At 40.7% G+C, this 13,139-nt stretch overlaps 1 protein-coding gene across 1 annotated transcript; it reads right to left on the bottom strand.

Annotated features, from left to right (window-relative positions):
- Nucleotides 1–474: 474 nt before the first annotated feature.
- Nucleotides 475–11,052, bottom strand: LOC123499239 (vascular endothelial growth factor D-like). Its single transcript, XM_045247007.1, has 7 exons — nt 10,895–11,052; nt 7,482–7,667; nt 2,306–2,417; nt 1,602–1,786; nt 1,146–1,357; nt 871–996; nt 475–683 (listed from the first exon to the last, which is right to left on the bottom strand). Exons 2-7 carry the CDS (start codon nt 7,653–7,655, stop codon nt 671–673), a joined length of 822 nt encoding a protein of 273 aa, XP_045102942.1. The 5' UTR covers nt 7,656–7,667; nt 10,895–11,052; the 3' UTR covers nt 475–670.
- Nucleotides 11,053–13,139: the final 2,087 nt, after the last annotated feature.

Here is a 13,139-nt window from a genome sequence, read left to right as displayed (position 1 = left end):
TGAGGCGAGCACACACCACGTTGTGTCGCCGAACCAAAAGTCCCCTGCGACGATACTTGTATTGCTGAGGGATGAAATGATCATAATGCTGGATGGACGCACTGGTGGCTCGCTCTGCATCACTGCGGTGGCGAGTTGGGGAGAGAGAGAGAGAGAGAGAGAGAGAGAGAGAGAGAGAGAGAGAGAGAGAGATTATCAAGTTTTGCCTTTTATTTTATCGGAGAGACTTTCACTATATAGGGTTACAATATTTGACTAATCTGTGTAATCTGTATTAATATGTAATTTATTATCATTATTAACATCATTATCATCATTATCTCTCTCTCTCTCTCTCTCTCTCTCTCTCTCTCTCTCTCTCTCTCTCTCTCTCTCTCTCTCTCTCTCTCTCTCTCTCTCTCTCTCTCTCTCTCTCTCTCTCTCTCTCTCCTCCACATGTAATTAAGTTCGGGTACATACATGGAAACGCACACACATTCTATATATCTTTATGTAAACATTTAAACCATCCACAATTAGATCTGCACATTGTATTAGATGAAACCAAAGCAGTGTGAGAACGTATCAACATCAACGACAAAGTCTTGCCGCCGCCAGCTCCAAGCAGTGGGGGTGGTCAGAGTGGGTGATTCAGGATGTGCATGCCTGAGAAGCCTCCGCCAGCCGCCACCTAGTTTTCACACCTGTCGGAGGGAGAGTCAGGTGAGGCTGGTGTTCGGACGCGGGCACTGGACACAGAGCTCAGAGAAATGCTGTGACCAGTTAAGTGCTTGCGACACACACACACACACACACACACACACACACACACACACACACACACACACACACACACACACACACACACACACATGCACATTAAAGACTCACTGGCAAGTGAGTTGGGAGAAGATCTGGCCAGTGCTGCAGGGAACTGATCTGCGGCAGAAACAGTTGCAAGATTCGTTGTCCCAGTACTTGGTCTCGCCTTGCTGCTCACAACTCGCCTTATCGTCTCTGTCAAGAATACAAACACTCAGAGTTACCTTCTCTCGCCTTCCCGCTGGGCTGAAGACCATAAACACATTCCAGATCAGTCTATTTTGCTTTAAGAGTAGTGAATATAAACGTTATGTGTGTGGTGCACGGCCGTGACAGCCACGTACTTGTTCTTGCAGACACAGGCACACTCGCCCTCGAAGTAATTGTGGAGGTTTGGATTGCAGTCCTTCTCCTGCACCTTGCAGCCGCAGCCACACTGGTCGTGCCTCTGGACCTCCACATCGTGATAGCTGGGAACTGCTTGTCGGCGGCGGCGGCGAGAGCGTGATCGCCGCCCTCCTGAACTGCTGTTGTCATTCAGCTTTGTCTTCAGCACCTGCACAACACAGGCTGCCATCAGCACACTGGTACACTTTTGAAATTCATTACAGTATAGGTCCTTTTTATATATATATATATATATATATATATATATATATATATATATATATATATATATATATATATATATATATATATATATATATATATATATATATATATATATATATGCAAAGTCATCGGTGTTAAGAGACAAAGTTCAAATGAGTTGTGGTGAACTTGAATTTTGGCAGTCTCACCTTTAATGAGATCGATGTTGTTTTGGTGGGGCGACAGGTGACCAACGGGCCATAGCAGCAGCCACCGCACTGCTCCAGCCTCACGCAGGTCGGAAAGAAAAAAGTGTTGGCTTCCACAGGCAGGTCCAGGTGCACGGTGCGCACTTCAGGCTCGCAGTTGGCCATGGTAGCCGCCTCGGAGGATGCTGAGGGAGAAGGCGTTTTCAAAGTACCAGTGGATAACCAAAGCGTTTCCAGGCTCGCGAAGCAAGTCAATGTACTCATAACGGTCAGCTATCCAACTCTGAGGTGTTGTGTTCACATAGCAGACACGGCGTGGTAATGGGAAGGATTATGAATATGAGAAGAATATGTAAATGTAAGAAGGCAAGTATGAGAAGAAGCCTAACTCATGATTGAGTGATAACAAACAAACACGATAATGGAAGACAAACAAGTTGTATAATTATTGTTGATCAATCTGTTCAGTGTTATTAACAAAGCTGTAAATTAAGCAGACAACACCCTAAGAAGCGCCCTAAACAAATACGGTTATGTCAACACAAGCCAAGCACAAAGTACAAGTTAAAATGTCTAAAAAGGAGACTGAGTGGTCAGACTTGTTCACGCTGGGAAGAGTTTGTCCATCAAGAAAACCACTACTTTCAGCCAAAAAGAAGGGCGGTAGGAGCCAGCAACACACAAGGGACAGGAGTGTCACTCACCTCCAAATCTGGTGCTCAGTTCATCCGGGGGCGGGAGCAGGATGTCGAAGAGGTCCGCGAAGGCCGTAATGTTGTTGACAGTGTTCAGGAGTGCGAGGCTTTCTCGGTCCAGCTGTGCGAGACATGTTCATTGTGTTATATGGAGAGTTACAAAAACACAAACACCACCACGACAACAACACAATAACTACAACTCACTAAAACGTCTTTCATGCGAAGAATCATCTCCGTAACATTTCCTTCTCGCCACTTGTTACTTTTCAACAAGGATTATATTAACGATTTCCTTTCCTGGGTTGCCTTCACGTTCGCTTCGCTTCGGGCCAGGATCTGTAACATCTTCCTACCTTATAGTATCCCCATGTATGTGATCAAGATCTTTAACCTCTTTAGTACCATGACGCGTTTTCATATTCATTCTGCTTACTATTTGGGGATTTTATACAGCTTCAGACACTTATGAAGGGATTAGAATAGTGAAGACTCTAGCCATCAATCTTCTGACCTCCATAGACTCTTCCTAATGTCAATAAAACCGTCTAATCACACCTAAAACTCAAGGTAGAAATGCGTTCCAGTACTGAAATGGTGAGTTGGCAAAGGAGCTACAACGAGAATGACAACAGCAATATTCTGAGGGTGACTAGTGAGAACAAAACAACAAATATTTTAAACAAACCTTAACAAATAGATCTACGAAATAATATAAATAGGAATTGTTTTTCATAAAAAAGAGGTCGATGTGTGAAACAGACTCAGTAATCAGGTTGTTAGTGCTGAATCATTACGGAGCTTGCAAAGATTAGACAAATTTAATGGGTGAGGATGTTTGGTGGAGATCGGTAAGCTTGTTTCATAGAAGGATTGGCACCTGTAGACCTGACGGTTTCTTGCAGCTTCCATTATGTTCTAATGTTCTTATGTTCTTACCAAGGCCACGTGTCTTGTAAAATAAATGTCTCGCGCCAATATTTTTAAACAGTGAACCTCCAATAGATCATAATAGCCATAACCACATAGATTACCGGTAGTCAGGTTTTTCCCCACTGATGGTGTAGAAAACCTTGTCAAAACTATCACTTTCCTTTAAACCCCAATAAATTCCCCTTGAACTGCCAATAGCATCCCTTTAAACCCCAAATGATTTCCTTATAAGCCACCAGCAACTTTCCTTAAACACCTATACCTTTCCTTAAACTTTCAATAATATCCCTTTAAATCCCAAATAGCTTTACCATTAAACCTCCAGTAAGTCTTCTTAAACATCTATAACTTTCCTTTAAACTCCAAATAACTTATTCTTTAGACTTTCCTGTGAAAGTCTTTAATTTTATCTTCCTATCTGTTCACAAGAGATAGTGAAAAGAAGAGTTAAATTTAAAAAATCTCCAATTGAAATTTGGTCTAATATTTTAAACAGTTAATTTATTTGATGTTGGAGTATAATAGTTTAACTTCAAAAGGCATTCCTGACGAGAAGAGGAATGGAGAAATGCAAGAGTTTTGTCTAGTTCTTTCTGTTTTTTTACTTCTTTTTAGCATGTGAGTCTTATCCTGCAGGACTTGTAGGACCAATCATTGACCAGTCAACCTTGGCAGCAACGAAGGAGGGACGGAGGGTGGGATGGTAAGAAGTGCCGGCTGGGTGTCCGCTACAATAGTGAGTTGCAACTTTTTAACCTGAAATGTCCTGAGGAAACGCAACCAGTCTGTGTGTGTGTGTGTGTGTGTGTGTGTGTGTGTGTGTGTGTGTGTGTGTGTGTGTGTGTGTGTGTGTGTGTGTGTGAATCTCTCTCTCTCTCTCTCTCTCTCTCTCTCTCTCTCTCTCTCTCTCTCTCTCTCTCTCTCTCTCTCTCTCTCTCTCTCTCTCTCTCTCTCTCTCTCTCTCTCTCTCTCTCTCTCTCTCTCTCTCTCTCAGCTTCCATTCTGTTATTATGTTTTCCTGCCCTAAGATTCATTGACCTAAGCGTGTTGGGTTTTTCATAAGAGTTGCCTATCACGTCCTTTTCCTGTGTGTCTTGTCTCGAGAAGGATTGTGGAGCATGCATTGAAAAAGGGACATCATTCAATACTTACTCTCAAACTGAAAAGAAATGCAAAGAGAGGAAAGGAATGAGAACGATATGAGAAAAGAAGATTAAAGGAGAAAAGTAAACAGAGGAACGAAGGATGGAAAATGGTAAACAGAGCAGGATGAAAGTAAAAAAGAGACTTAAAGGAATAGAAATGTGAGAAAGATGGATATAGGAGAAAAAAAGGAAAGTGGAAGTAAAGATACAAGTTAGAGATGAGAGACACCAAGAGTGAAAGAAAATAAGACCTAAAGGAAGAAAAATGGTCATTGTGGAAGAAAGGAACTGAAATAAAAAAAATAGGAAAGATAGAAAAGGAAGTTAGAGTATAATTCTCTCTCTCTCTCTCTCTCTCTCTCTCTCTCTCTCTCTCTCTCTCTCTCTCTCTCTCTCTCTATTTGTTTTTCTTTGTTTTTCTTTTTTTTATCAACTTCTGCTTTAAACAAACACGCAAAGACTCGAAATTTCAAACATTTCACTCGTAACAGACGAGATAAAACGTGATTGAATAAATATAATAATAATAAATAACAAAAATAACAATAATAATAATGATAATAATAATAATAATAATAATAATAAAAATAATAATAATAACAATAATAATAATAATAATAAATATGATAATAATGATAATAATAATAATAATAATAATAATAATAATAATGATAATAATAATAATAACAATAAAAATAGTAATAATAATAATAATAATAATAATAATAATAATAATAATGATAATAATAATGATAATAATAATAATAATGATAATAATACAAAGCGAAGGGCGACTGGATACACAAGACCATTAGAATACTATTGCCATCTGGTCGTGAGAAGCATACCTGACTACTTCACTTGAAAACTTGTCCAAGGACACCGCCTCAGGTATACGAACGTGAGAGGCAGACTTGATTAGAGTCGTGCTAACATGCTTTGCACGATTCACTTAGTTCAGAACATAATAAAACCATTAGAAAGGAACAAGGGAAGTTGCAACAAGCTGCCAGGCCTACACGTGGTAGTCCCAGTATAAAGCAGACCAATTTATTTCCACTCAACACCCTCAAGGACGAAAAGAGAGTATAGGAATGAGAAAAAAAGAAGAGGGAAAGACGCAAGAAAAGAAAAGAAACAGAAATAAATGAAAGAGAGAATGTGAAAGGTAAAGAGAAAACAGAAGAAAACAAGCCACAAATAAATAAAATATATCAGACTGACTTTAGCGTTAAAAATACAAAAATTAGAAAAATAATCAAGTTAATCGTATCATATTGTGTATCCTTTAAAGAGAGGAGGATTTCAGAGCCAGGCAACATGAGTAAGAGGAAGGACGGCGAGGAAAGGGGTCTGAATTGAATATTGAGCACCCATCCCTCAGATCAGCATCGTAATGTCCTCAGTGTCTCCAAGCACGACTTCATAATAGTCTGGACAACACCTGCCTCCACCGGACGTGTCGTATACAAAGCTGAACCCAAGCACCTGGTCGTGGCGGGCTTTCCTGCGTATCGTCACTCCTCACAACACGATAAAGCCACTATCACTTGTTGCCTCTATCTCAACTCATTCGTTATGGTTTCTCTCTCGAGCTTGTGAGAGTAAATAAAGGAGAAACAGAGAAAAAACAAAGGAAAGAAAGTGAGAGAAGGATTACTGTTGCTTCTATTTCACTATTTTCAACCCTTCTCCCTCTAGCTTATAAGACAAAGAAAAGAGAAACAGAGAGAAACAAAGCAAAGAAAGTGAGAGAAGGATTACTGCCTCTATTTCAATTCTTTCGTTATGGATTCTCTCTAAAGCTTATAAGAGAAAGAAAGGAAAAACTAGGAATAAAAAAATGGGAGAAGGATTATCTGTTGCCTCCCTATTTCATCTCTTTCATCCCTCGACGTTATAAGAGAAGGAAGGAGACACACAAAAGAAAAGGAGAGAACTATTACCTGTTGCCTCTATTTGCACTCTTTCAATCCTTCTCTCTCGAGCTTAAAAGAGGAAGAAAGGAAAAACAAAGAAAGAAGTGAGACTGATTATTATTGCTTCATTTCATTTTTTTGCTATAGTTTCTCTCTCGAGCTTATGAAATAAAAGGAAAGGAGAAACAAAGAGAAGAAGGTGAGAGAAAGATTATCTGTTACCTTTATTTCAACTTTTGCCATGTTTTTTTTTTTTCTCTCTCTCTTGAGCTTATGAGAGAAGAAAAGGAGAAACAAAGAAAAAGTGAGAGAAGGATTATTTTTGCCTATATCTGAATTTCTCTATGGCTTCTCTCTCGAGGTTATGAGAGAAAAAAGGTCAAATAAGAAAAGACAGTGAGAGAAGGAATAATAGAGATGGGGAATAAAAAAAAAGGTTGGTGAAAGTAACATAACGCTGTCATCTTTATTTCAGCCTTCCAATTCCTATGGCTTCCCTTTAAGCTTACAAAATCGTGTGATGAAACTAACGCAACGACATCGCCTGCTTCTCTTATTTCAACCCTATGATTCCTATGGCTTTCCCTCAAGCTTACAAAATCCCGTGGTGAAAGTAACACAGCGTCATCATCCTCTTATCAATCTTTCGACTTTCAAGACTTTCCCTCAAGCTTACTAAATCGCATTGATTTTGAAAGACAGCGCTGACAGTATCATTGAGTAATCGAATCAGGTCTTTTCATCTTAGTTTCATTTTGGCTCAGTAATGCAGTGTTTGGTTTGGGTTTGGTTTTAAGCAGAGGAGAGATGACCACGTGAAGAGAACAATGCTAATGATGGTTCCAATCAGACAAACGAGAGAGAGAGAGAGAGAGAGAGAGAGAGAAACTAAAAAGATTTATTGATGCAATGAAACAACACATTTTTCATATAAGACGAGACTCTGGACTAGGACAACAAAAAAGACTATGAAAATGAAGTCCTACTGAAGATACTAGTTCCAAAAAGAGTGTAGCACTTCAGTGGGTCATCCAAACTTTGATGATGTGCAGGTGAAGGATGTGACAGAAAACGTAGAAAACAACAAACTGAATACGTGTGATCCGTTGCGACTTTCTCTGCAAGAAGCACCCCCAATAAAACCACCACCACCACTACAACACTATCACTACTACGACCACTACTCACGGCGTTGAGGTCCATGTTCTCCGGCAGCTCGAGGACAGAGGTGTCCGGCTCAGGCAAAAGACTTCCCGGGAAGAATATGGCACCGGAACTTTTTTTTGCGCGCCCGTGGGAGACGCGATCGCCTGCAGCCAACGCCAAGGTGAGGCTCATTGCCAGCCACTGCAGTCCCCTCATGCTGCCGCGTCTCTGTGTGCGGAAAGGAATGTTAATGTTGCAAGCTGGAGGGTAGGAGTGGCTGCTGAGAAAAAGCGTATGTTCAAGGGCGGAATTAAAGCTAAATTTGAGTCACGGTATAGCTCGACGTTGACTGAGCAAGTGGATGTGAGATAGAAGTCGAGGTGAGAATATAATGCAGAATAGAGGAAGTGGAGTGTTTATATATATATATATATATATATATATATATATATATATATATATATATATATATATATATATATATATATATATATATGAGAAAATCAAAGAGACTTAGAATAAAGATAACCAAATGAATATTAAGACCGGTAATGATTTATGGAGCAGAAATTTGCAAGGTTACTAAAAATACAGAAAAGAGGCAGTTGGAAAGGACAAAAATCTGAATAATGAGGTGAACGATGCCTGCTTCACTCCGAAAACTTCCACGAACGGAGAGCACGGTTTATTAATACATTTCATCTTTTTTTATGTGCGTCGCTGTTGAAGCGTGTGTGTTTGCTGATTCAAAAGATGGTTGGAAGTAACAATTTATGCTCGATAAGAACAAAGGAGTCATCAGACTTAGAGAAAGGAAGAAACTGGTTCTCCAGTTAGTAAGAGGCAGATTACTGAGACGCTCCTCTTGTTTCCTTCCCACGCCTCCTTCCCCTAGCGAGACGTGTCCCTCAGTTTGGGAACAATTCTCTAAACAAAAAGTAAAAGTGAATACGGAACTTTGCTTGGTCTTTGACTAAGCGCTGAGGTGATACGAAAAAATTATTCAATATATAGATATGATGAGCAAACAAAATATTAAAATAACCTACATGAAGTCAGCAAAAAAATCACAATCATTTCCCTGATCCTTGACTCTTTGCCTCCATCCCATGTCCCTCGTGCATCATTATCCCCAAGGCACCGCTGCTTCCACCCCCCACACCACTATCCCCTCCACCCTTACCCTATTGCACAACCGTACCGATGCACGATGCCAGCTGATAAGTTTTAATTAAGCTCTGCGATCTGTGCGCGCGCCTGTGTGATTCACCTCGGTCGTCTGCTGGTCACCCAGCCAGTCTTCCCCATTATGGAGCGAGCTCAGAGCTCATAGACCGATCTTCGGGTAGGACTGAGACCACATAACACACTCCACACACCGGGAAAGCGAGGCCACAACCCCTCGAGTTACATCCCGTACCTATTTACTGCTAGGTGAACAGGGGCCACACATTAAGAGACTTGTCCATTTGCCTCGCCGCTTACCGGGATTCGAACCCGGCCCTCTCGATTGTGAATCGAGCGTGCTAACCACTACACTACGCGGTGTGTATGTGTGTGTGTGTGTGTGTGTGTGTGTGTGTGTGTGTGTGTGTGTGTGTGTGTGTGTGTGTGTGTGTGAGAGAGAGAGAGAGAGAGAGAGAGAGAGAGAGAGAGAGAGAGAGAGAGAGAGAGAGAGAGAGAGAGAGAGAGGACTTTATTCTGAAACCTGCGACGCATCTCCAAAACCTTTAAAGGCTCTGTTTGAAGTTTTTACGGGTATTTTTTTTTCAGTTTAAGGGACAAATAAACAAGATTTATGTATCGCCAGCAGGAAAAACACGGCAAATCATCTCTGCATATGGTCTTTGAAAACAGCAGTGATGAGAGTGCAAAGCGCTTCTGAATGCAAATCTAAGTAAGAGTAGCTCTGATCAAGGGCAACAAAACTGGACAAACACGCCTGACTACACACCTTCTTCTTCCTCAGCTTATATCCCATCTTCATATGGGGTCGCTGTTCCTTGCTAGTCTCTTCCAGATATTCTTTTCAGCCACCTGATTTTCTAGCAGTCCTTTTTCACTCATATCTTCTCTCAGCTTGTCCTTCCATCTCAGCTTCGGTCTACCTCTTCTTCTTCCCTCCACCTCCATAGTCATTGCTTTTCTTCCTACATAGTTTTCATCTCTTCTCATTACATGCCCATACCAATTTAACCTTCTTTCTTGCATCTTTGAACTTATCTCTGCAACTTTCACTGTGCCTCTTATCAACTCGTTCTGGATCTTATCTTTTCTTGTCACACCGCACATCCATCTTAACATTCTCATTTCTGCTACATCAACCTTCTTTTCACGTACCTTCTTCATAGCCCAAGTTTCACTTCCATACATCATTGCAGGCCTTACTGCTGCTTTGTAAACTTTACCTTTCAGTCTTGCACTTAATTTTCTGTCACATAGAACCCTGACATTTTTCGCCAGGAATTCCATCCACACTGAATCCGATGGTTTATTTCTACATCTAGTTCACCGTCCATAGTTACATGCGATCCAAGATATCGGAAGGCAGTAACTCTCTTAATGGCTTCCCCATCTATACTCATATCATCTCCACCATCTACCGCATTAAAGGGTAGGTACTCGGTCTTGCTTCTACTAATCTTCAAACCTCTATCCTCTAGTGCACCTTTCCATCTCGAAAGTTCCCCCCGCAGATCAGCTTTTGTCTCACTTACCAGAACGATATCATCAGCAAATACCATTGTCCATGGTGCTTCTCTTCTCACGTCTTCGCTTAAGACATCCATAATTAGATAAAAAAGATAAGGGCTAAGAGCCGATCCCTGATGTAGTCCAACTCTGATGGTAAATCCTTCCGTAGCCCCAACGCAGCTAGCAACATGCGATGTCACATCCCTGTACATATCTTGCACCAGCCTCACATATTTTTCACTAACACCTTTCTCCCTCATACATCTCCAAACCTCTGACCTTGGGACACGATCATATGCTTTCTCAAGGTCTATGAAAGCAATATGTAGTTCCCGCTGGTTCTCTCTGTATTTTTCCATGGTCTGTTTCAGGGCAAATATTGTATCCGACGTCTGTCTACCTTCGATAAAGCCAAACTGATTTTCACTCACTTCTGTTTCAGCTGCAATCTTTCTTCCTATAATCCTTTCATATAATTTCATTGTATGTGACAGGAGCTTGATTCCTCTGTAGTTTGAGCACTCCTGGATGTCTCCTTTTTCTTTGTAAATGGGGATGATGACACTCTTCCTCCATTGAGATGGGATCTTCTCCTGCTCATAGATCTTTTTCATGAGGTCCCACACGCCTGACTACACACCAATTGCTAAAAATCAACAAGACTTTAACAATCTCAGTTTCGGCAGTCCTTATCTTCTATGTACCGTCACCAAAACCACACAGGACGTAACACTAGGCCTCACTGCACTATTGGCTCTCACCTTAACACTTGCAGTCGTTCCAGGAGATCGAGTGTCAGCGATGGTCTAGCGCCGGAACATCAGCTCGCGACCACGGCAGGCAACGGAGTGATGACAGGATTGAGACTTGGAGCACCGCGCAGCCTCTCTAGCGACGTAGCTGCCAGGAAGGACCTTATTTATACTTTCTGTTTAAGCAATAGCGGGAAAACCTTGATATGTCACCGCTCTGTGTCCCCGTGGTGTGTTGGTGGTTTGGTGGAGGATGTGAGATGTGCTTTAAGGTAACAGTCCCACGCTATTCATATATCCGATGACAAGACAACATTAAAATAGCCTTCATATTTCGTTGTTACAATTTTTCCCGTAGGTACCTGAAGATAACGAATGATCTCTCATCTCTCTCCAATATCATTATTACTCTTATTATTATTTCTTATAACGATGATATTACAATAACTTTCATATATCGTACTTTATCAAATTCTAACCTTAACCTAAAAAAATAAGTTATTTGTTTTCTTTAGGCTTCCGGAGGGTGAGAGTCCCTTGCTATTCGGAACAACAGATGGCAGCACAATATTCAGGTAACTTCATTATTTCTTCGTTAACTAAAAGTAATTCTCAAAATAAAAATAAAAGATGGAGAAGGATTTACTCTCTTTTGCATCTCTTAATATATTACTATGGTTAGTATTATTTTCGTTATGATAATTATGATAATATTAATATTTATTATTATCATTATTATTATTATTATTATTATTATTATTATTATTATTATTATTATTATTATTATTATTATTATTATTATTATTATTATTATTATTATTATTATTATTATTTAAAGACAAAACACAGGTAGGAAAAGAATTACAGATGCAACCGTGGCCTCTCAACCTTCAACGTGTTCGGACTACTTCTACTACTACTACTACTACTACTACTACTACTACTACTACTACTCTACCTGCTCCTTCTCCTCTTCCTCCTTCTCCTCCTCCTCCTCCTCCTCCTCCTCCTCCTACTACTACTACTACTACTACTCTACCTGCTCCTCCTCCTCTTCCTCCTCCTCCTCCTCCTCCTCCTCCTCCTCCTCCTCCTCCTCCTCCTCCTCCTCCTCCTACTACTGCTACTACTACTACTAATAATAATAATAATAATAATGTGTGTAATAATAATAATAATAATGTAATAATAATAATAATAATGTGCTGCTGCTGCTGCTACCTGCTACTATTGCTGCTACAATTACTACTGCTGCTGCTACTACTGCTACTGCTACTACTGCTGTTACACACACAGAACAGCAACAACAACAGCAACAACAACAACAACAACAACAACAACAACAACAACAACAACAACAACTACTACTACTACTACTACTACTACTACTACTACTATTGCTACAACAAGAACAACAACAACAACAACTACTACTACTACTACTACTACTACTACTACTACTACTACTACTACTACTACTACTACTACTATTACCAGGAAAACAAGCCAACTCCCCTCGAGACTTCTGCCATCTGGCCAAAAAACATGGCCAATAACTTTTCTTTTTCATCTTTTCCTCCTTTCTTTTTCTTCCTGATGGCACCACTGCCATCACATCTGTCTCTAAAGCTGAACTCTTCCCTCACACTTTTGCTAACAACTCCACCCTATATGATTCTGGGCTTGTCCCTCCCTCTCCTCCTCCCTCTGACTATTTCATACCTTCAATCAAAGTTCCATACCCTCGCTGGCCTAAACCCTCTGAAGACTTATGGACCTGAAGTGGTCCCTCCTATTGTTCTCAAAATTGTGCTTCCGTGCTAGCACCTTGCCTCGCCAAACTATTTCAACTCTGTCTATCGACTTCTACCTTTCCTTCTTGCTGGAAGTTTGCCTACATTGAGCCTGTTCCTAAAAAGGGTGACCGTTCTAACCTCCAACTGCTAATTCTGCTCAAGGACCTTATCTGTCTTTGTATGGAGTACTCTTCGAATGTTTTAAAACTTTTCATCTCATCAACTCCCCTCCTCTGACTGACCGTCAGCTTCTTTCCCACCGCCGGAATGTTGCATCTCTTGCTATCTTGTTTAGCTCTTTTCATGCTAACTGCTCTACTGATCTTGCTAACTTCATGCCTCCCTTCCTCCTGCGGCCTCGCTGCACAAGGCTTTCTTCTTCCTCGCACCCCTATTCTGTCCAACTCTCTAATGCAAGAGTTAACCAGTATTCTCAATCATTCTCACCTTTCTCTGGT

This window comes from Portunus trituberculatus, chromosome 49 (assembly GCF_017591435.1).
Source record: "Portunus trituberculatus isolate SZX2019 chromosome 49, ASM1759143v1, whole genome shotgun sequence".
NCBI lineage: Eukaryota > Metazoa > Arthropoda > Malacostraca > Decapoda > Portunidae > Portunus > Portunus trituberculatus.
This window is presented reverse-complemented; position numbering and strand designations above follow the sequence as displayed.

Bases quoted from the DNA above. Each gene is read 5' to 3' on its own strand.
- LOC123499239 (XM_045247007.1), bottom strand. From the start codon at position 7,655: ATGAGGGGACTGCAGTGGCTGGCAATGAGCCTCACCTTGGCGTTGGCT. The intron at 1,358-1,601 runs GTGAGACTGCCA...TGTGTTGTGCAG, and splicing joins CAACATCGATCTCATTAAAG to GTGCTGAAGACAAAGCTGAA. The intron at 997-1,145 runs GTACGTGGCTGT...TATTCTTGACAG, and splicing joins GCCTGTGTCTGCAAGAACAA to AGACGATAAGGCGAGTTGTG.